The sequence below is a fragment of the Hyaena hyaena genome, unplaced genomic scaffold (assembly GCF_003009895.1).
Source record: "Hyaena hyaena isolate Hyena2069 unplaced genomic scaffold, ASM300989v1 scaffold_8, whole genome shotgun sequence".
NCBI lineage: Eukaryota > Metazoa > Chordata > Mammalia > Carnivora > Hyaenidae > Hyaena > Hyaena hyaena.
Window position 1 is genome coordinate 1,360,846 of NW_024080640.1, and position 23,061 is coordinate 1,383,906.

General features: G+C 41.3%; 1 protein-coding gene across 1 annotated transcript in view; it reads left to right on the forward strand.

Annotated features, from left to right (window-relative positions):
• The window catches only part of SND1 (staphylococcal nuclease and tudor domain containing 1), a 409,429-nt gene that overhangs the window by 45,413 nt on the left and 340,955 nt on the right, over nucleotides 1-23,061 (forward strand). Inside the window, exons 9-10 of the mRNA XM_039243180.1 lie at nucleotides 1,543-1,633; nucleotides 12,154-12,267. Of these exons, the coding sequence (XP_039099111.1) occupies nucleotides 1,543-1,633; nucleotides 12,154-12,267 (205 nt within the window). The remainder of the gene's footprint in view (nucleotides 1-1,542; nucleotides 1,634-12,153; nucleotides 12,268-23,061) is intronic.

A 23,061-nucleotide genomic window follows, 5' to 3' on the forward strand; every position in this document is an offset into this window, starting at 1 on the left:
AAAGTCCTGGCCACCATCTCCCAGGATACATTTAAGCAGAAGACCACCAATCACTGCTGACAATGATCCACTCTTAAGGTGTGTTGTATGGCTTATTTCAGAATCCTAGAACTATAATGGTCTGGATAACTTTATATTTTTGGCCTTTGAGGTACACAGTTAAGAGGTAGGGAAGAACGTGTATTGTATGACTATAATTTTCTTCCCTTGGATCTTTCATATCCTTCTTTGCCTATAAGCAGAAATACTTGTAACTTTTTATAAAAGTAGATTTTAATCTGGGCCATTAGATACGGCAATCTGATTTATATAATACCATGATTCTATAAAATTTTTGTCTTCATGTTCCATAGTTAAATTCAAAAGATAAAATACTCTCATCAAATATAATGTTCTAGATACCTCTGACTATTCTGTGATGCTCAGAATTTTTTTTGTTTTCAGAAAATTCTGTAAGTCCATTATTCTAAATATAATTTTCATTGATAATTCTTTTTGCGTTAAGTTCCTGCCTCTCTTTGAAGGAAGTGAGTACAATGGCAGTGGTATCTACATGTTTTACAACATCTATGGATTTTATGGGTTTTTAAGAGGGCTCATCATTAAAAAACAGGTTTAGACTAAAGAATCCAAATCATATTTCAATAACCTGTGATTACTTGCCTGCTGTTTTGCATGCTGTATTTGACTTGCTTGCATTGTTAAATTTACATCAAAGTATGTTATGTATTTTACAGCTACTACATGCTACTTTGTCTTTTTCTCATTTTAGTGCTTCTTTTAAAAAGTGGCAGTACTGTTTTCAGAAATAATCATTCCTTGCACATGTATCCATTTATTTGTAAAGACTTGTAATTACAAAACACAAAAAGCGTTTTTGTAAATCTAGCTATTCATTGGCTTTAAAAATTTTTTTGCACAAAATCCTTTTCCTTCTCTTAGTCTGACTGAAAAAAATGCCTGATGTATTTTAGCTGTAAAACAGATTTCTGCCAACACATTTTTTCCACTTTTGTCCATGAACTCCTAGTGGATTTTTATCCCTTTTCTTACTTTTCAGATGCACTACAAAGGTAATTTGGTTAGCTGATAGATTTTTGTTAAATTCAAATGGAAATTGAGCAGACCTCTGCTTTTTAAAAAATATATTTGTTTGTTTAGCTGTGGGTGTTCTTCCCACTTGAGAGCAGTTGCTCTGTGTTTGTCATTCCAGCCTGGCATTTGCTAGTCACTCAGGAGGTACTGGATAAGCTAACGAGCTAATTCAAGGTGGACTTGGAGGGTCTGGGCTAGAAAACTTGCACACCTGATCGCGGTCAGCCAGCCACAGGTGTATAGTATATATGCATCTTGGATAGTTCCAGTTGCTATATACTTTCTTGTTGTTTTCACACTGTTCTGGTTTAACCGGTGGCCTTTCTCTGGGGTGTCTTGTCTATGAGGTAGAGAAGGATTCTGTACTCTTTGCTCCCATGGTGATGATGGATCCCGTTTGCTGACCTATTCTGTCTGAATGATTTGCATCCTTGTTTTTGTTGCCAGGTTTGCCAAGGAACGCAGGCTGAGAATATGGAGAGACTATGTGGCTCCTACTGCTAATTTGGACCAAAAGGACAAGCAGTTTGTTGCCAAGGTGAGTCATTCTCAGCATCTTGAGATGCATTGTGGACATTGTCAGGCTGTGACAATACAGTGATCTGAACCATCAACCCAGGCCTGAAGCATTTCTATTTTAAAGCAAGCCAGTGGTGTGTGGAATGTGTATGTAGTGATTGCGTACATGCGTGTGTGTATTGCAGGGGAGTTAGAAACTGTAAGAACTTTGTCATAAATTTGCATAACCTCATTAGAAGTTCATGAGTTAAAGTTTTGTGGACATTGCCATCTTGAAATATCTCTCATATTTTAGGGTTTCTTTCTGTCTGCCTAGAAAATGGCTTTCTCTTAGAGTTCCTATGTCAAAGTGTGTGTGAGCTCAGGTTTCTCTTTTTTTCTGTTTTGGGACTGTTGTGGTTTTGAGTTTTTTCTCATGTGATATTTTTTCCAGAGAGCTCTCCTGAAGTGTCCTGGGATGGATTCCTTTGACAGGAGCTAGTGCTGCTCAGTAGATCATTTGGGTCCAGCAGCAGAGCTGGGTGTTTTCTTCATTGCTGGGTTTGGTACCATGAGTGGTAGACCTGTTTCCCTCACTTTACCAAAGTGCCATCATGTTTTCCAATCTATTTTTACTTTTTGGCAAGAGGTGCTTTAAGCTTTGTTTTCCTGAACTAAAAGAAGTTAATTAATATATCTGTATCTGTTGAGAGTTGGCTGTCCCAAATGAGTTTAAGATGGAATGCCACTAGGTGGCACTGTCAGCCTAAAAAAAATCCTGGACTGGTTTCTCTTAGAATGGCAAAATTTTAACAGTTTCTGAGGAATTGGCTGAATTTCTTCATTTTCTTTTTTATGATGCCCAAAGCAATAAGTCACAGAGTGCTCAAATGGCTTCTTTTCCTTTTGTCGTAGGTGATCTCCAGGCAGCTGTCAGGTTAACCATAATTGGGTCTTTTAGACCTAACCATAATTAGGTCTTTTATCCTATTTAGGGAATAGTTCCTGGTTGGATACTCCCCCATGCATCTTCCAAGTCTTGGTACAGACCAGAATGAACCCCTGCTTCCTTTCTGTGTGAGGACTGCACTAGCTTGGAAACTTGGATATGGCTGTTGCACCTAATTGGAACTTAGTTGGTTCTGCTTATGTTTCTTGTCACCTGTTCTAAGACTATTGCTACACAGTGAAGGATGATCATTCACTCAGCAAGGGAGGCATGTCTCTGTTTTCACCATCATCACTCTGAGAGGGTGTGATATTTTGATATAGATGAGGCTTAGGAGGGTCCCTGTATCTTGTGCTGTCCATGCTAGCCCCTCTTCAGTTGAACCTGAGTTTATAGAAAAACCCAGAAGATTTTGCAGTGTTTTGGGCCTTTGCTGGTCAGGGAAATAATGCATTTCTGAAGAAAGAAATTTGAAAGATTAGATGATTGAGTCTAAAGCTTTGTATTTTTCTTAAATATGACTTTATTGGTTACTGGAGAAGAGCTGGGACATTTCCTCCCGTTTTTGTTTATTTGTTTTGTTTTAATCTAGGGTTCCAGGATATGTATATTTGTTTTGTTTTATTTTATTTTTTTAATGTTTTTATTTCTGAGAGAGAGACTGTGAGCAGCAGAGGGTCAGAGAGAGAGGGAGACACAGAATCGGAAGCAGGCTCCAGGCTCTGAGCTCCAGGCTCTGAGCTAGCTGTCAGCATAGAGCCCGACGCTGGGCTCAAACCCACGAACTGTGAGATCATGACCTGAGCCGAAGTTGGATGCTTAACCGACTGAGCCACCCAGGCACCCCTATTTGTTTTGTTTTAAAACAGAGTGAGGCTTTTTTTTTTTTTCCATTACGGTGAAGTTTTGTTTGTTAAAATGCTGAGTAGAGAAAATTGCCTCTAAAAACTATCTGAGGATTAAGGGGAATAGCCATTCTCCTGTAGTATCTTTAATATAAATTTAGGTCATTTGAATATAGACCTGCTTCTAGAGTAGAAAGAGAAATGTATTTGTAGGTAGGTAAATGGTTTCAAAACTTTTTGAGCTTTAGAAATTCTTTAGCATTATTATTATTTTTTTTAAAAATAGAAAAGCATAAAAAGGAGAAGAAACACACTCATGCTAATGAAACTTATCACACAGACTTCTTTTTTTTAAAGTTGATTATACTGTCTATCCCAGCAGTCGGCTGGGCCGACTGACCCTTGGGCCACATAGCCTGACCTTCCACTTGTTTTTGTATGGTCTGTGAAGTATCGGTGGATTTTACATGGAAATGTTTTGTGGCACATGAAAATTATATGGAACTTAAATTTCAATGACATGAATAAATTGGAATATGGCCACATCTGTTCATTTCCATGATGTCTGTAGCTGTTTTTGTAATACAGTGGCCGAGGTGAGTAGTTGTGACAGAGACTATATCATCTGCAAAGCCTAAAATATTTGATATCTGGCCCTGTACAGGAAAGTGTGCTGACCCTTGATCTTTACCAGTCCTACTCATAGTGCCTTGATATAAGGCGGTTGAGCCAGAATGTAAATCAAGGCATTGCTTCTTTCATCAAGAAAAGCTTGCTACAGAAAAAATGTCAGCAATGTTCTCAGTGATATAGTTGACTTATGTTCTGGTACAAGCTCCTTCTCTCATTGCAGGCTGGCAGCCACTTTTGAGTAGTAGCAAGTTATATTCTTTTGTATATAATTTTTAAGTTTTTACACTTTTATTTTTAATGCATAAAAGTTTAAAGAACTCTGGACTTATTAAGAAATGTACTCGTCTCTTTTCCTTTTCCTTGAGGCAGCCATTTTCAACTCTTGGCTAGTCTATATCTTTGAGTAAAATGTTTATGTTGCTTTCTCAATTTTTCAGTTTTAGCCATTCTGACAGGTGTGAGGTAATATCTCATTGTAGTTCTGATTGGCATTTCTCTGGTGATGAGTGATGTTGAGCATCTTTTCATGTGTCTTTTGGCCATCTGTCTTCTTTGGGAGAAGTGCTGTTCACGTCCTCTGCCCATTTTTAAATTGGATTATTTTTTGGTGTTGAATTCTCCGGAGTTCTTTATATATTTTGGATATTAATGCCTTATCGGGTATTTCATTTGCAAATCCCTTCTCTTATTCACTAGTTTGCCATTTCGTTTTCTTGATGATTTCCTTTGCTATGTAAAAGCTTTTCAGCTTGATGTAGTCCCAGTTTTGCTTTTGTTTCCCATGCCTGAGGAGACAGAGCCAAGAAAAATATTGCTAAGGTTGATGTCCAAGAGATTACTTTTTGTGGGATTTTTTTTTAGCCTTTTATGGTTTCAGGTCTTCCATTTAAGTCTTTAATCATTAATTTTTGTGTGTAGTCTAAGAAGTGGTTTAATTTCATTCTTTCGTATGTAGCTGACCAGTTTTTCCAACACCGTTTACTGAAGAGACCATCTTTTCTCCATTGTATGTTCTTTTTTCCTTTGTTGCAGATTAATCATATAAGCATGGCTTGGTTTTTGGGCTCTTTATTCCATTCTGTTGATTTATGTGTCTGTCTTCTCTTGTTATTTTTTAATAGTAATATCACTTGTTTCAGAGATAAAATATCTATTAGCTTTCTGAGGAATTAATTATAATTTTTTGAAAAATTTCCTTGCATAGTTTGTAGTTTCCATGTTGTTTTTAATTCTCTTCGGTTATTTTGGTCCCTTATTTTTCATATTAGAGGCTTCCCTTAGATACCCAGTGATCTTTGGTTATCCTTCTTATTTAAGAATGAGGTCTCAAACACTGGGTTAAAAGCAGTGAACTTATGTATGGGATTTATGGTATGTATCTTAAAATCCAGGTGCTTCTTACATAAACCAAGCCTAGGTTTTGGTCCCATTTTCATCTCTACTTGAGATTCCTGATTTGACCATTTCTTTGTCTTGGTGGGTGGGGAAAGTCTGCAGTATAAATCAGGTTGACTATTATGTTTTCTTATCACTGGTTCAGGATTTAGCTTTTGTGAATCTGTGGAGTCTGTTACCACTCATCCATCTGCTTTCTAGCTTTCAGTGTTTTGGTGCCATATTCTTTTTCTCCCATTATATTTGTCCTATTGGACTTAGGGCCAACAACAACAACAAAATCCCTTTATTTTTGTTTAAAGGTATTTAGGGAGGGTGCCAAAGTAAATGTTTGAGCTTGCTTTAGTTTGTTCATAATGTTCCATTGTGAGTCTGCATAATTTATGTAACCAGTCCCCAATAGGTCGATATTCATATAGTGTATAATTTTTCCATTATTTAGAAAATGGAATAAATCTCTATGTAAATGGCAGTTATTTCCATAAGAATGTTTTGCAGCATATTTGCCAAACAGTTTTCTAGGAATGTTAACCATGTGTTGCCCTATGTGTATTCATTTTCTAATAGGTTGTAGAACATAGGTTGACCAGTTTTTTCTTAAAGGACCACATAGTAAATATTCTGCATTTGGTGGACCACATAGTCTCTGTTGCAACTACTCGACTCTGCTACCATAGGGAGAAAAGAGGCTATAGATAATAAGTAAGTGAATGGGCGTGGCTGTGTTCTAGTAAAACTTTATGTAGGCAGTGGGCTAGAGGGCCTTGGGCCACAGTTTGCCATCCTCTGTTGTAGAGCATGGGATACCACCTTATATCCAAAAGGAAAAAAATGATCTGCATTTCTGTTCGTGACCTAGAATCCAACTGTTGTGTAGTCATATACCTGATATAAAATGTTTGTTAATACTATGCTGCTTTTTCAAAAAAACCTAGAGGTGTTTCTGAGGTGCCCTGGGACTTCACAGTCTGACAGTCCTACAAGTTTTTGCTAAAGGATACTACTCTGAGGCTCATGTAACCGTAAGACCTGAACAAATAGTGGCTCTCTCTTTCACAGTTGCCTACCCTGTCTCCTAGAAGTTAATTGTACAGGGAACAGTTAAATAGCCTGAAAAGCCTGAAAAAGTTAACCTCTGAACTCTTGAACTGGGTGCCTCTCAGGCCCTATAGATGATTTTGGGAACTGATGCTGTAGATGAGATGTGCTGGCCAAACGTCTCACTTCTGAGAAACTTGAAATGCAGCAAAGTATCGTCTTGATACATGTCATCTACTGAAAGAATGTGTTCCATCCTCTGCATAGTTTCGCTTTTTAAGGAAGGAAATGCAAGGGAGGGCTCTCCTTGTCTCTCCAGGTTAGCAGAGAAGCATGTTCACTTCACAGCGATTAGCTGAGCCTGCTTGAGACTTTTGTGCCTGTCGTGGCTTGCCAGTTTCCTGCTTGCCTTCCCTGTGGCGTTTTAGCTGATCTGTGCCGTTTGTAGCCATATGGTCCCCTGAGCACGTGGCTTGGCTTCCCTGTCCCTGCTGCTGGATTCTTGGGCTTTGCAGATTTTATAGACCTGAATACCACTCGGGTGGTGGGAGGGCTGGGGAGTGACAGCATGACTTCAGGAGGTGGAGTCTTCTCTCCACCCTGCCTGGTTAGAGGACTCTTACTCAGTTCTCTGTACCAAGTGATTGCTTAGAGCCCTTCTGCTTTGAGAAGATGCAGAAGAACGAGAAGTGCTTCCTGCTTTCAAGGAGCTTACCCTCTAGGGCTCCATCTGGGAGATGACCCTGAGTAGTTAACTGTCTGGACTTGTGGCCATGTGTAGTTTTGGAGGTCAGGTTGAAGCTATGCATGGATGCACATAGTGGACTCTAGGACTTACTCTGGTTGGCCCTGATAGCTTTCTGCTGTGCTTCTAGTCCTAGCTCTGAATGGAGTTCATTATCATGTCTCTCGGAGATGGTTTTTAAGCAAAGACACCTTTTAATATGTTTGGCATTATTTAGACTCTTCTGTTACATTTGTATTTGGTAATTTGGAGAGAATTCAAAAATACTAGCTATCTCATGGGCTTTGGCCATAGGGATTTCAGGTGAAAAGGAAGTTCTGGGGATGGTTTGGTTTGGAAGGTGACCTCTGCACCAAAAAGAGATCAAGACTTGGTTTGTAGCTTACATTAGTAAACCGATTTGCTGATAAGAATATAAAAATTGAATTAGAAAAGATTTGTAAAAAACACTTAACCTGCCGTTTGAATTGAGATTTTATTTTTTAGAACAACTTTTAGATTCACAGAAAAATTGAGCAGATGGTATAGAGTTCCCACATTACCCCTGCCCTCCTCCCAGTTTTCTCTGCTCCCTGACAGGAGTCTGGTGCAGTTATTATAATTAGTGTGCTGGTATTGGTATGTTATTATCAACAGATGTCCGTACTTTAGTCCGATTTCCTTAGTTTTTCTTTAATCTCTGTTTTTCTATTCCAGACTCTGCTTTACCATGGCACATTAAATTTAGTTGTCATTCTTCTTAGGCTCCTTTTGGATGTGGCAGTCTCTCGGACTTTCTATTTTTTTTTTTTTTAATATTTGTTTATTTTTGAGGAGGGGGAGGGGCAGAGAGCCAGAAGCAGGCTCCAGGCTCCGCGCTGGCAGTACAGAGCCCGATATGGGGCTCGAACTCCCAAACTGTGAGATCATGACCTGAGCTGAAGTTGGATGCTTAACCAGCCGAACCAACCAGGTGCCCCTGACTTCTTTTGCTTTTGATGACTGTGACAGTTTTGAGGAATGTTGGTTGGCCATGTTGAAGGGTGCCTCATCTGTTGGAATCTGTCTGATACCTGGTTTCCTTACTTACTATTGACTAGTCTGCTTGCTCATGCTCAGGTGCCTGGAATTATTTGTATTGACACATTGTTGTGCTTAGTATTTTGTCAAGGGTACAGGGTGGCAGCTGTACCCTTCTGGGGGGTGGCTGCAGGCCACTGCTGTAACGGTTGTCGTGTACTCCCTTTTCAGCTGCTTCTGGTACTGCATCAGTTGTGTTTCCACGATTAGCTTTGGGGAGAAGAGACCTAGCATACAGGCGTAGGGAGCAGAAGAAGCAGCCGGGGGACATGATTTCAGATTTGGTGTCCCATTCCCAGCGGCCCCATCAAGGGCACTCCTTGGTGGCACCCATAAAAGCCCCATGTGTGCTGATGCTCCTTTTATTTTTGGCCAGCACTGATAATTTAGGCAGCTTTGGGAGTATTGGTAGTTGCGTCTGGGGAGCTATTCTGAGGATCTCTGTAGCTCAAGAAACTGTTGTTGGCTCTTTTTGCTCGTTTTATATATGTTACAGGGGTTTAGGAAGCTGAACAGTAGTCTCTTGGCCTCCCAGCGAGCATGGTGGACAGGCTTTGCAGATGGGGAGTGTGGCAGCAGGCCAGAGATGGGAAGGGATGTTGCTTGCCCCGGACAGAACTCTGCAGTTCTCTGGACTTGTGGCAGCCCTTAGCCTACACTCGTCATCATTAAGCCACTCATTTTTTCCTTTTACAGTTGGGCTGCAAGAAATGGAGACACTGGGTTTAGGTCTAGTGTTTCGAGTACAGCTAGTGACTTCATTGTGCAGACTTCTGTACCTGTCCCTTAGGTTATCTCTGAGAGTATGTGGTATGGAAGGTGCGTATAGGGGTAGAGTGATTAAGGATCTGATGGCTGTGGAGAGAGTGAGCGATGTGGGCATCCATGGACTTATGCAGGTGAAAAGCACCATAAGAAATATCATGGTTATAAATGTGGTCTGCAGCGGTGCTGATGAGCAGGCTTTGAACAGTAATCCACTCTGCATTTTACTTATTGCACAGTACGTGACTATAACCACTATTTTATTGCTTTTTCTGTGTCTCTGCTCAGGAGCTGCTTGTTCTCTGGACGGTAATGACACAATTTAAAGAGGAATAAAAAGTCATAAGCCTCAAACACACATGCATTCACCACACACTTCTTCATCCGAAAGCTGGGCCTTGTTCAGTTGCCAGCATCAGAGTGTGCAGTTCCTGAAGAGGAGGTTTCTAATCAGGGAGATGCTGAGCAGAGAGGCTGTAGCTGAGGCCTGAAATTTACAGCTCTAAGAATCTATTTGCTGCTGCTGCTGCTAACACATTATTAGGGGTGACGAGTACCAGTAACTTGTCACAGGGGTACGCTTAGATCTTCACATTCTGTAATCGGGGTGAAGGTGTGAGCACTATGATACTTTCCCTGGTTTTATTCCTCTCTGAGCATGACTAGGGAGTGGAGAATGTCTAAGATATTTCTCACGTCTTGATAATGGGAATTTCCTTATATTTTTGGCAGTTAATAATTTAATAATAATTTTGGGGTGAGAGGAATGTGTAGCTCTGTGCATCATTGAGATTTAGTAAGTACTGTGAGTATGTGCATTGGAGATGGTGGTCCTGTACTTTTGAGGGAGGAGCAGTGTTGATTTGCTACTTTGCTTGGTGTGGCTTTGTGGAATTTTTCTTCTCTTTGGTTTGAAGGTAGGATAGCAGAATAGCATGTATTGTGAATTCTCTGGCCCATGAATGTTTTATCATCCATTTTATGATACTTCTCCTTTTACCCAAATGTGGGATTTTGAAGAATAGAGAAATCATTAGTTGTGGTCTGTCTCTTTTGTTCGGTTGTCTAAGTCACTAATGGTGTCTTTAGGGAGTGGGAGGAAGATTCCATTGTGATGGGCATTTTTGCTTGGCATTAACATCTAGATGGCAATGAGAAGGTGTGCTTTTTCTTTCCGTTAGTTAAACTGTTTTTGGTTATACCTTCTGGGCTGTTATTTCAGTTCTACGGGATTGGGCTGGTATAAGGGGCTCTTTGATATGGAGGGTCCTATAGGCGTTGGTACCACCCATATGCAGGTAAGCAGCCCTGACCTTGTGGTCCTCATGTGACCCAGATCATGCTTTTGATTGCCTGGGGACTTGGACTAATTTTTTCTGGCCTTCTGAGTTTTGGGTTCTGCCTGTCTGGGCTTTAGTGTTTAGCCTTTGGGATTCTCAGATCTATCAAAAAAGTTAAAGCAGAATGGCTATCGCTTTAGACTGGCTTTTGCTTATGCTGAGGTTTGCAAGTTAATCTTACTTATTTGAAAATTAAAAATACTCTGTCTCCTAATCTATACTGCTGTTTCTCAGACCTGTCATTATTCTTCGGATCACTGGCCTATTTTTCCCTACACTTGCCTCTCATTACTTGTGGTGGTAAAACCTGGGGATGCCTTCCCATCTGCCAGTCATAGTCAGCCTTCCATGGACTACAGCTTGATTCCAACTGTTATCTTTCTTTTTTCATTCATTCTGTCTGATGGTGCTTTTTTCCTGCTATTTCCTGTCATGTATAATTTCTCACTGGGTTCAGATTGTTCCTTAAATCAGTCTTTATTCTTTTTGGTATGTGGTTGGCTGCTTCTTTGGAATAGCCATTTTTGGGGGGGAGTCTGCAAGTAAATGGGTATATTCTGTTTTAAAAGATATGAAGCCTTCCAGGGAATAGTGAGGGCTCTTTTAGGATACCTATCAGTGTGATATCCACCATAGCAAAGGCGAGTCTGGCTCCTTTTGTTTCTCGCTTGAAAGAGGAGGGAAATTATGCGAGTCTGCCCTCACTGCGGCAGCTGACCCTGTAGTTTGTTCAGCTGCCTCTTGGCTCCTGATGGGGCCTGATTGAAGCCTGGAAGAGTTGGTTTTGATTCTGCAGACAAAGTGGATGGTGACAGTGATATGTAGTCAATAGCTACCTTGTAGAACAGTATTACTGGCTTAAAAAAAAACACAAAAAATATAGAAAAACACAAATAGCCTTGTAACAGCAGGCTCTGAATATAATCAGGCGAATTGTAGACCACTGGCTGAATTATGGGTTCTAGTTATAACCCAGATGTGGTCCTAGGTGAGTTTCAATGTGATTTTATTCTGTATACTTTGGTGGAATGTTCTAATAACCTCCAAAGAGGAATATTTGTGCTTTTGCCCTTTTAGTAGATACCTCTGTAAGTTACCCAAGAGTGGAGGTTAATCTTTTTTTAGCTGAGAGTGGGTCCAGTGTTACTGATACAGGGGTCTAAAACAAAGTTGCCCATAGCAATGCTCTGAAAAGTTGGCTTTCAGAGTAGTTGAAGTAATATCTTAGCAATGTAATGTTTCTGCCCTGAGATTAACAGCTGAGCCTCTCCTTTACCATGCTGTGACGACAATTCTTTCTGCCCTTCACTTGCCTTTGATTTTTCTGCTCTCTTTTGGGGCATCCTGTTTTGGTTCTTATCTAGTGCTGGTATTTTCTAATCCAGCCCTTACTTCTTTTCCTAGATTCACATTGAGTGAGGGATTTTGATTTTAGTTTAGAACCTGTTTCAAGGAAAATCATGAATAACATGTAGTGACTAGATTTCCAGTTTGTAAGCTTTGTAGTTAACCAGACATCTTGGTCAGGGCAAAAGATAAAAAAGTACTATCTTTGTGAATGATATAGATTCTGTCTCATAGAGAAATCATAATAAGGTCTTTGGGGACTGATAATTATAGCATTGTTCTCTCCAACATTGTTGTACAGTGAAGGATGATATTGGAATACCCCAGATGGCTATTGATCTGACTTTTCTCCTTATGACTGTGGTGGGGCTTTCTCCTTAGCATGTGTGCTATGAGATCTGGGCCATTGGAGCAGGTTTGAACATTTTTGCCTTTTGCCCACAGGTGATGCAAGTGCTGAATGCAGATGCCATTGTCGTGAAGCTGAACTCTGGTGACTACAAGACCATCCACCTGTCCAGCATCCGACCACCGAGGCTAGAAGGGGAGAACACACAGGTGAGAATAGGGAAGCGGTGGAGCCTCTTTTCAAAAGCTGAAGGGAAGGAACTGGAGAATACTTAAATATGGTACATATGTGTGAGAATGCTAAAAGACAATATTTTAATTCTCCCAAATATTATTTCCTAGTGTCTGCAGCCTGGCTTTCATTGCGTAGGCATCAGTGTCTCCTGAACCACATTCACTGATCTGCTTTGTTTTGGGTGGGCCTTGCTCCCTAAGGGGCTTGAGAGGAATTAGGGCCGGGATACATCAGATGACTGTAAGTTTTATTTGTTAACAGGATTTTACTTCTCTGAGAATTAGGAGAGGAGAAGGTCTATATCTCATATGTATGATTGTCAGGCCTGTTTCTACTGGTCATTTTGATTTGAAAGTTCTATATGTTTTCGTTGGAGGAAGAAATGAAACTTGGTATATATATTCTCTGGGGTCACCTGCTTCATCTATTGTGAGTGGTAACTGAAATTATTAGTTACACTGTTTTGTGCTGTTTGTTGGATCTTTTGGCAGCAAAGGTGCTTGCTTTACATACACGTATGATTGGGGTTTGGTATATCAATTTTGAGAAATACTTAGGAAGAAAACTATTAAGGGTTGGTAGTCTACAGGCAGTTTTGTTGTAAATTTTCCGATCATTTTCTTTCCATTGTTACAAGCTGTGAGAGGTTGGAGATAGGGGTTGAAGTTTTTCTTGAATTACTTGTTTGCTGGTGTCTTGTTTTTATAGACCACTCTCCAACCTTTATTTTGCCCTCTGATAAAACTACAGTGTGTAACTGGTTACAGAACTGGGTCCACTGTGAGAGAGGGTGCCACAGGCAGGTGTTTGGACAATTTTCAGAAATTAAACACAGCATGGTTTACATTAGTGCTCTGTGCTTTAATTTATCCCTTTTGTAGTTCTAAAGAGGAGAAATGTGCTTTTCTGATGTTTTGCACGTACACATGTCTTGGTGCATTTATAAGTTGAAATTCATGCCCTGTGTTCATTTGCATGAGAGTTTACAGACAGCCCATAAGAGTAAAATAAAAATATCATGATTGTCTTTTGAATCTGATTGTGCGTATACAGGAGGGGTTCTTTGAATGTTTGGCCAATCAGTTCATTCTCTCTTTTAGTCCCCCCACAGAGGAGGCAATTTAATCCGGCAAATGAAATTGTGGTAAGGTTGAGAATTTAAATGCATGAAAGCCTAGAAATGCCAAAATAAGGTTCTCTCAGTAACTGTAGCTGTGCCTCATTGCACAGAGTAAATAGAGATCTCCAGTTTTATCAGTATTGGGAGTACTCCACGATTCGCATCTGTGCCATGCAGTTGGAATTAAGGTTCCCACGGCAACCACAACTTTGAAATTCTTGAACGTTAATTTTTGTGCCTGCATCATTGGCCAAAGCATTATGTTAATGTAGACTCTGTAGCTGAATTTCAAGCAGGTTTTGGATGGGTGGGGATGTTACAGCTCAGGTAGGGTAATACCAGGTGGTCAGGAGTAGGAACTACTGAGAATTTTAAGTGTGTCCAGGATCCTTTGGAACTCCTCAGGGGGTAATGGATCGATTTTTCCCTTAGCCTACAGGATAATGGGTAATTTTGGGAATATATTCCCTAGTTTAGGGAGGGTCCGGTATATAAAGAACAATTCCTTGTTCTTTACCAACGAGGGTTATTTGTTACTTTTTTTTTTATATCATATCTTTAACTTTTGTTCACTCTAGAGATCTTACTCCATTTTAAGAAAGTTGAAGTAAGTCTTAGCTGTAAGAGTCTACAATATATGGCTTAGATGAAGTGAAGAATGATTTTTCTTATTTCTTCATTAAATTCCTTTGAAAGATTTTAATAAGGCAGTCACATGAGAAATAAGTGACATAGTGCACTTTGAGTACACTGGTGGAGGGTGCCGTGAAGAACTCAGCTGCAGTGGGCACTCGGGAGTCTCCCCAGGAACAACCAGGGTGCTGCCCCTCCGCCCCGCCTCGGGCTCACGGAGGAGAAGTTGGTGGAAGAAAGGGCATCTAGACCAACACTGCTCCCTAGATCTGTAATGCAAGCCACACAAAGAACTGTATTTGTTATTTAAAATTATCTAGTAGCTATATTAAAACCATCAATTTTAATGCATTTTATTTTACCTGATATATCCAAAACACTATCATTTCAACATTTAATGAATGGAAAAGATTAATGAGAGATTTTACTTAATTTGATTTTTAGTAAGTCTTTGGAATCTGGGGTATGTTTTATACTTGGAACACCTTTCAATTTGTTGTAATGTATTTCTAGAGCTCGACAGCCACCTGTTGGTAGTGGCTTCTTAGAATGGACAGCATAGATTGAGAAATCAGATGAATGTCATTGATAAGTATTTATCAGGTATTTGCTTTGCAGCAGATGCTATGGGAATGCAGCAGGGAATAAACTTTCTTGGAATCACCCTCATGGAACTTTAATTTAAAACCTAGTAGTGGAGATATACAAGTAATTCCATTTATGTGAAATGCTATGAAAGAAAAGTTTAGAATTTATAAGAATGTATAATCTGGGAAAGCTTCTTGGAGGAAGTGATGTGTAAAGCCTCAAGGGTGACTAGGACTGAGATAGGTAAAATGTGGGGGATAGTTTCTGACAGAAACAGCAGAGGGAATGATGGGCAGGCACTGTGGATAGTGCATGAGGGCTACGATGCCTGTGATACAGAGTGTAGGCAGGGCCAGATCACACATGTCCTGTCAGGATACTTAGAGACTTGGGGTATTTTGTATGACTGCAACAGAGGGTAGTTAATGCTAGGGAGTAGTAAGAAGTGGTTTGGGAGTTTAGGCAGGGGCCACATGCTGAAAATGTGTGCCATAATTTTAGATTTTTGTGTGAAGAATTTTAAGCTAGGGAATGGCATGTTTGGATTTGAGTACTCTTGCGTTGGTGGCTTGCATTTACAAAACATGAAAGTAATTTGCATTTATAAGGGAAGATCATGCTAGATGAAGACTCATCTGCAGGAAGGAGTTCTGGTGTTTCTTTTCCTAAGCCCCAATTGACCATGGCCTTGGGGGCGAATGGAGTGCTGAATAGGGTCTTGTGGATGTTGTGCTAGCAGTCTCTATACAGGAGGAGTCAGAGTTTTTTTTTTGCCTTTCTACTTAAAGAAGTCCCCAGAATTCTTGCTTACCTTAAAGTTATCAGAGATTTACGATGTGGGTGTAGGAATATAAATCACCTGGGGATCCCAGTGAGGCCATAACTACATGTATGTAATGACTGGGACAGCAGGCATCTCCTTAGAGTCTTTGGTTTTTAATATTCCTTACTGTATACCATCTGTTCTTGTAGCTACAACCGGAGTCCAGTCAAATACTCAAGGCATAGATGTTGGGGTTGGGACCTCTGTTTACTCATGTGGTACCTTTGTGCAAATTAGAGAGGGGTGCCCCTTCTTCCAAGCAGCCTCTTGTCAGGGCATATGGCTTGGCAAGCAGAATGAAGGTTGAATTTCAGCTCCTATTCAGCCTCTGCCTCCTTGGACAGTGCCCTTGTGCACAAGAATATATGGCTGTCCTAGTTAGAACAGGGCTGATTAGAATCTCCAGTGAAAATGTTGGTGTGTTTTGGGAATTGGAGTGGTCTTGTACTTGCAGAAATGCAGTGTGCTTCAGGATTGTTGGGAGACGACGGATGGACTGTGGAGGGCCTCAAATGAGACACTTAGATTGCCTTTTGCCTCATTTGGGGGAAACTTTGTGGAGATCACTGACTTTGAAATGGAGAAAAAGATAATCTTAACAGTTTATGGTATTGGAGCCTGTTGTATGGTATTAGAGCAGAGTGGGAGAAGGTGCAGGTTAAGGAACTGGAGGAGTAGGTGAATAGGGAAGGGAAAGTGTTAGCATGACCTTCCTCAAGGGCAGGCAGGTGGCAGGCAGTGTTTCCTGCTGTGGGCTAGGCCTCCCTGCAAGCTCCCAGATGACGACCCAAGGGGGTTTGCCCTTCAAGTTAGGGAAGGGAGATTCTTTTAATGTTTATCTTCCCCAAACCCTAAAAACTCTTAATAACCTGTCATCAACTTATTATAGATCTTCTGAGACATCTATACATTGTGGGGATAGTAGGGCAATTTGGATTTTCCTTTTTTGAACACAGAGACAAGTTCATTTCTCTTAAATTATACATAAAGGCAAGGAGGTTTTGCCCAAGGCTAACTGTATACTTCCACTCCCCCTTTTTTGGTTACTTTGTAATGCAGCCAGAGGAACAGCTCTGGAAGAAACAGCATGATCAAAGCAACTGTTTTCATCCTAGGCATCTGCTTTCCAGTAATATCCAGGAATTCATGGGTAGCCATTACTCCTAGAGTTTGGTTAAAACTGGATTTGTTGCTGGAAAGCTTGACAGGAGAGTTAAAAGCAAGGATGTGTAATATTTTCCTGAAGGATTACAGTTGGATACATGTCTGATGCTGTTGATTCTATTTCTGTGGCATTGATGCTTCCGGATTATTCAGGGTGAATCCAGTGTCAACTCTTTGGCTATCTTAACTCCTTAAGGCTGAGCACCATTTTGGATACTGATGTGCGGTATTCCTAAGGACCTAAACATGTATCAGCGTTTCTCTAAAGGAATACTGGAGTTTGTTTTATGCAGTTGTTTGCCTCAAAGGGACAAGTGCTAAGTATTGGAGAAAGACTGGGTTTTCTGAGCTACTACCTTAGAGGAGACAACACATTGTGTAATTTCAGGATGCTAGAGAGCATTTGACTTTGATCTGACATTGGAAAACAGAGCTCCTGATGCCCAGGGCTGCCATGACTTTGTGTCACATTTGGTGTATTAATGACAAAGGTACCCCTCTGGCATCTGATGAAGGGACTGACTTACTCCCCCTAGAAGTTGGTTCGGCCCGTGCAGTACTTGGTAGGGCAAAGATACAGAGTTGGAATTTACCTTGAAAAAGGTGCATAATTTACCCAACGCCCAGGTGTTAAGTATAGAAAGTTTGCTTTCAGTTGCAAGGCCTTTTTCCTCAAACTCCTGTCCATAGAGCCTCTCTCTCCCCCAACCCCTTTCCCTCTCCCTCCCTGCTTCCCTCCCTCCTTCCTTCCCTCCCTCCGTCTCTGTCTCTCTCTGTCTCTCTCTCTCACAAACACAAATATACACACACACACCCACCCCCCTTCAGCTTGGGCCTCTGGGAAGTGTAGAAACTTGAAGGTGGAGCCTTTCCCCTGATCTCACAACCCGATGCTTTCAGCTTATATTTGATTCCATCACCCTATCTTTCAGCCTCTTCCCTGTGGAACTTGCCACATAAATGTTCTTCCACAGCAGGCCTCTAAATATTTAGTCGTGGGCACCAGAGGATCAATTTTGTTAAAGCTATAATCTGCCTAATCTCCCAGTGTCCTTCCTGCCTTTTTTTGGGGATGTTTGTTTCCCAGTCCCATCCCCATGGGGTCTCCTCTGTAGGCAGTCATGGTTGACAAGCTGCAGGTAGGCCCATTAGTGATGCCCTGGGATTCCTAAGGGCATTTTCTCAGAGGTAGGGCAGTTTTGGGTGCTAATAACTCCCATTTGTTGTCCAGGGCCCCAGGGTGCTTTGCCATTTAGACATGATTAAAAGCAGTTCTCAACCTATTCCCTTCAGTTGAGATTTCTGAAAGCAAGATGACTGGTCCCTCTGGACCCCAAAGCAGACGATGCTGCCACTGAGATGCACACCAACAGAGAGCTCTGGGGCAGCAGTCCCTAAGTGAAGCCAGGGCAAACCAATAAACCCACTGACTGTGATCTCGCGCTTGGGACTGGGAGCATAAGGCAAATAGCAAATTAGAGCGGGACTCCAGCTTGGCATTAAGGACCTTGGAGAAAAGCAAAAGCTCTTTGAAATGGATATAGCATTTCACCGGTTTCCAATGGAGAGACTTGGGGACTGCAGCAATGTGATCAAAAGACGTAGAATATGTCAGAGCGCTGGCAGAGGCATTCTGTACCAGTTTCCGATTTATTTGATCTGGGCATTTTTGAGAAGAACACTTGAAACCTCCTTTGTGAGAAGATTGAAAAAAATTACCATCGGAGACTGTGGGTGGGTCTTAGCTCATCTATTTAAGATTCAGGTTGTATGTACTCTGTCATTTTTAAAAGATTAATTCTTGTTCTTCTGCTGGGGAGGGCACTGGGGGCAAGCCTGACTTCTTGGGGTCAAGACATTTGGTATCTGGGTAGATAGCAGGGTCCCTTAAAATGTACGTTCCACTGATCTTTGTGAGTGAATTATAGCTGGGAAAAGGCAGCAATTGCCTGTGTCCCTTTGATTTACCTTTTCCATATTACTAATTATATTTTCTTTTGTTTCCTTTAGTTAATGCATCCCCTTTCTCATGATTTTGCCTATCCCCTTCCAATAACTTTTGTAGGATTTTAACAATCTCATGGGGCCGGGTGCTTAATCGTTCCCTGAAACATGTGCATTTACCTCTTTCAATCCATCTTCCTCTCTTTCTTCTCTCTCCATTTAATCATCACTATTACACAGTTCTATATTTTCAATTTATCTAAATCTTCCGAGTGCTAGTGCGTTCATATTTCTTGCCTCTTTTCAGTCCTGTGAGCTGCAGTAATTCTCTGTTGTTTCCAGAGTTGACAGCACCATCATATTTACTGTCCTGTGACCATTTACCATAGCTGCTGTGCTGAGGTAACTGTCTTTCTTACCCTGGTTCTTGAAAGCTCCTATAGGCCAGAGATTTCCATACACATAGTCTTTCCTTCCTCTGTCTCATCCTGTACTGTTATTTATGTCCCTCTCACTTTTGTTAGGAAGCCTAAACTGCACTGTGAATCAGAGTGGAAATTCTCAGCTTCATACCCCTCTCTTTCAGAATCCTGCAGAGTGCCATGAATGCAGTAGGCATTTAGTAAATGTTTACATCAGAATATATGCTGAGGCTTAAGACCTAATTAATGCATATATTGCTTTTGAGTGGCATTTTGGTCCAGTCCATTGCTAATCGCCTTGACTGCTGCCTGTAGTCATTCCAACTTGAGGCAGCATGTCCTGGTGTTGAAAAGTCCTGGGAGGGAGTGTTTGCACTCCTGTTTTGTTTTTTTTTTTCCTCCTACCTAATTGGATTGCTTGTTTTTTTTTTTTTTTAATGTTTGTTTATTTTTGAGAGAGAGAGAAAACGCCTGCATGCATGTGCATAAGCAGGGGAGGGACACACACACACACACACACACACACACACACACACAGAATGTGAAGCAGGCTCCAGGCTCCGAGCTATCAGTACAGAGCCCAATGTGGGGCTCGAACCCATGAGCTGTGAGATCATGACCTGAGCCAAAGTGGGACACTTAACCAACTGAGCCTCCCATGTACCCCTTGGATTTCTTGTTTTGATGGCCAGGCCACACATGGCTTCCTTCTCTGTAGGCTCTTCCTCTTTCTACTTCTAGGGTTCAACCTAGTTGATGCAATTGGATTGCCTAGACCTCCCCCTTTCTGAGTGCTGGCTTTCCTCATACTGGCATTCTATTAGCACAGTGCAGATTGGGTTCAGTCCATCAGAGGGGCTGATCTCAGGATTTTAAGTAATTTTGCAGTTGATCCCCAGTTGACTTTCTTTTAACACCTCTACCCTTATTCAGGCTCTCGCAGATATCTTTCCTTTGTGGCATTCCAGGTGTCTTGATTCATTGGAGTTTTTAGGTGCACTTTTCCCCCAAGGGCTATATATTTTTTTACTGTTGTCGACCTTGTTGGTTGTCAGATTATTTCTTTGCTTGGAACTAATTTTAAAATCAATTAGAGAGCTTTCCCTTCATCTTTCTCTTTTTATTTATGAGATACTGATTGCAGAACTACCTACACTGTGTTTAGATAAATTACCTTCTCCCCCTCTGTATAACATTTATATTCAAGGCAAGTTTAGTGTAGTCATCAGTGCTTTCCACTTCTGCAGGCCAGGGCTGTAGGTTTCATTCCTTGGTGGGCTAATTAGGTTTTTACTTGGAAAATTTGAATCAGTTCAAAAACCAAATATTTTAGATTCTCATGTCTTATAGGTGCTATGGATCAGGGAAATTATTTTTATTAGGAAAGTGTTGATAATTTTAGAAACCGAATTTCTACTCTTGACTGGTTGGTGTATATTGTGGTCACAAGGTGGATTTCAGACCAGATGATAAATTATGGAGGAAGAAGCATCATTTCATGTCACTGCTTTGGAAAAGGCTTTTCAGAACTGAATCTGGAAGGGGAAGCTGAAGGACAAAGATGCTTGCTTTTTTTCCTAGTAAATGACAGGTCTATTGCTTAGGCATATTTTTGATGTCACTTTTTATTTCAGCCCTTCTTTGAAAAGCTCCGGCCACTTTATGGATTGTTCACATTTCATAGGCCTTCATTTCACCATCTAGTGTGAGAGCAGTCTGGTTTGCGCTGCAAATGCCTCTTTGCCTGTTGTGTTGGTGGCCACCCTGGCACTTTGCTGTCTCACAGGAGGACTAGAGAGAGAGAAGCCAGCTGATATGCTTTCCTTTATCCTTGTTTCACTGTATCGGGTCCTTTGTGAGGCTGAGTGCAAATCTCTTTATGTGGCATCTGCTGCATTTTTGTGTTCAGACATTGGTCCCAGAATTTGGTTCCTTCTGCTGTCCTGCTGACTTTGGATAACTCACACAATGGATGCCTGTAATTTCTAGTTTGTGCTTTTACAATGCTTTTTCTCTTCCCCACTCCCTCTCTGCCCTTCCCTACTGGGTTTTTCTAGTTTGGTTTTTCTGCATCAGGTAGATTCCTCATTTCTTCACATCCGTTGCTAGCTCACTTCCCCGCACATAGTTGATACTCACATGTTTGTTAGGTAATGGCTTATTTCATTCTCACTGGCTGTCTTCTCCCTCCTTGTTCATAATTTGGGAAATGGGGGATGGGCAGGATACACCAACACTTGACTTTCTGAGCCTGTATGTAGCTCTACCATTTGTAGGACATTTCATCGTTACTCGTTACTCGGGAGGCTAGTAGGATTGTTTGATTTTCTGTGCAGTTATCTTTTGTAAGGTGGCCTGGAATTAGGAGAAAGCCACATTCTTATTCATATGGAGCTGCCGTTAGCATCTGCCTATCCAGCTGGAGGGGCTTGTTTTAGAAACACTGCCTTGCAGAAGCTGTAGGTGGATCTATGCGGAAGGGCTGCTGATGTGCTATGTGCCCTGGGCTCCCTTTGCAGCCTGCCTGCTCCCTCAGGCTCTGGCTGGAGGCTGGTCCCTCTGGGTGGAGATGCAGCCTGTCCTGGCTGCCCTCTTTTTCTCAACCCTCTTCCCTTTTCACCTCTTAGCGCAGCTGCTGTGAGGGAGCACACTGTGTTCTGCGTGGCAGAACTGGCAGGTAGCTATTTGCTACTTTTGGCCACTGGGACAGCCAGGAGTATCAAACCAGTTTGTACTTTAAGAAAAGGTAGACTTGACATCACTCAAAGCAGCCCTTGTATTTATTTCTTATTTGTTACAGAGGAGAAGGAAGTTGTCCCAGCCCTTTGGTATTCCTTTGAGTGTGTAGTAAACTAACAGCTCAGTGTCTTCCTCAGGAAAACATCCAGGTTTCCTCCCTGCCTTGGGCCAGGCTCTGTCTCGCCTTCGCAGAGTGCGATGTTCTGTGGCTGCCTCACTGTTAAAGTGTTTTGGCTTCACCGCCCGCCCCTCCCCCTCCCAGCCCTCTTCTGTTGGAGGAGTGAGTGGTTCCTTCAATCTAGACACTCACATTTACATATCGAGTTATAGTTACTCTGGAGGTGCTTGCACTCGCAGTATCAGAGTTCAGAAAAATGTCAGCTGCCCAACTGAAAACTGTTAATCTGCTTTCAGTTTGTACCAGCGTTTGGGCTCCATGCTGTTGTTGTTGTTGTTGTTTTTATCCAGGTAGAATTAACATAGTTTCAGGTGTACAGTGTAATAATTCAACAATTCTGTACAGTGTTCAGTGCTCATCAGGGTAAGTATAGCCTTAATCCCCGTTCTCTCTTTCTCCCATCCCTGCACCTACCTCCCCTCTGGCAACCACCGCTTTGTCCTCTGTATTAAGAGTCAATTGTATTGGTGTTGTTTTTGTTCTTTTTCTTTTTTCCTTTGTTTCTTAGTGAAATCATATGATATTTGTCCATGTTGTTACAAATGATGAGATTTCATGCTCTTATGGCTGAATAATATTCTACTGTGCATATACATCACATCTTCTTTATCCGTTCATCTGTGGATGGACACTTGAGCTGCTCCCATAATTTGGCTGTTGTAAATAATGCTGCAGTAAACATAGGGGTGCATGTATCTTTTTGAATTAGTGTTTTTGTTTTCTTTGGGTGAATACCCAGTAGTGTAATTACTGGATCATATGGCTGTTCTATTTTTTAATTTTTTGAGGAACCTCTGTACTGTTTTCCACAGTGGAAATGTTGTTACCCATGTTATTTATTAGGTATCCATAAAATACAGCAGGTAGAGAATAGTCATTGGAGCTCTGTTAGGATAGAGACATAGCTCTCCAAATGATACAGATTGGTGCCAGGTACCTGACATGGTAGATAGAACCTGACAAACTGAAAATTCAGTGTAAAAATCCTACAGCCTTTCATCTCTTACCCTCATTACCCAGAGAGAAATGAATTCTGAGGGCAGAAGCTGATGGTGTTGAAGATCTCTGTCCTGGAATGTAATCGAATGTGCTCAGGTGGAAACACATGCTCTCCTTGCTGCCGTGCCCACCTCAGAGCTGGCTGCCTGCAGACTTGGG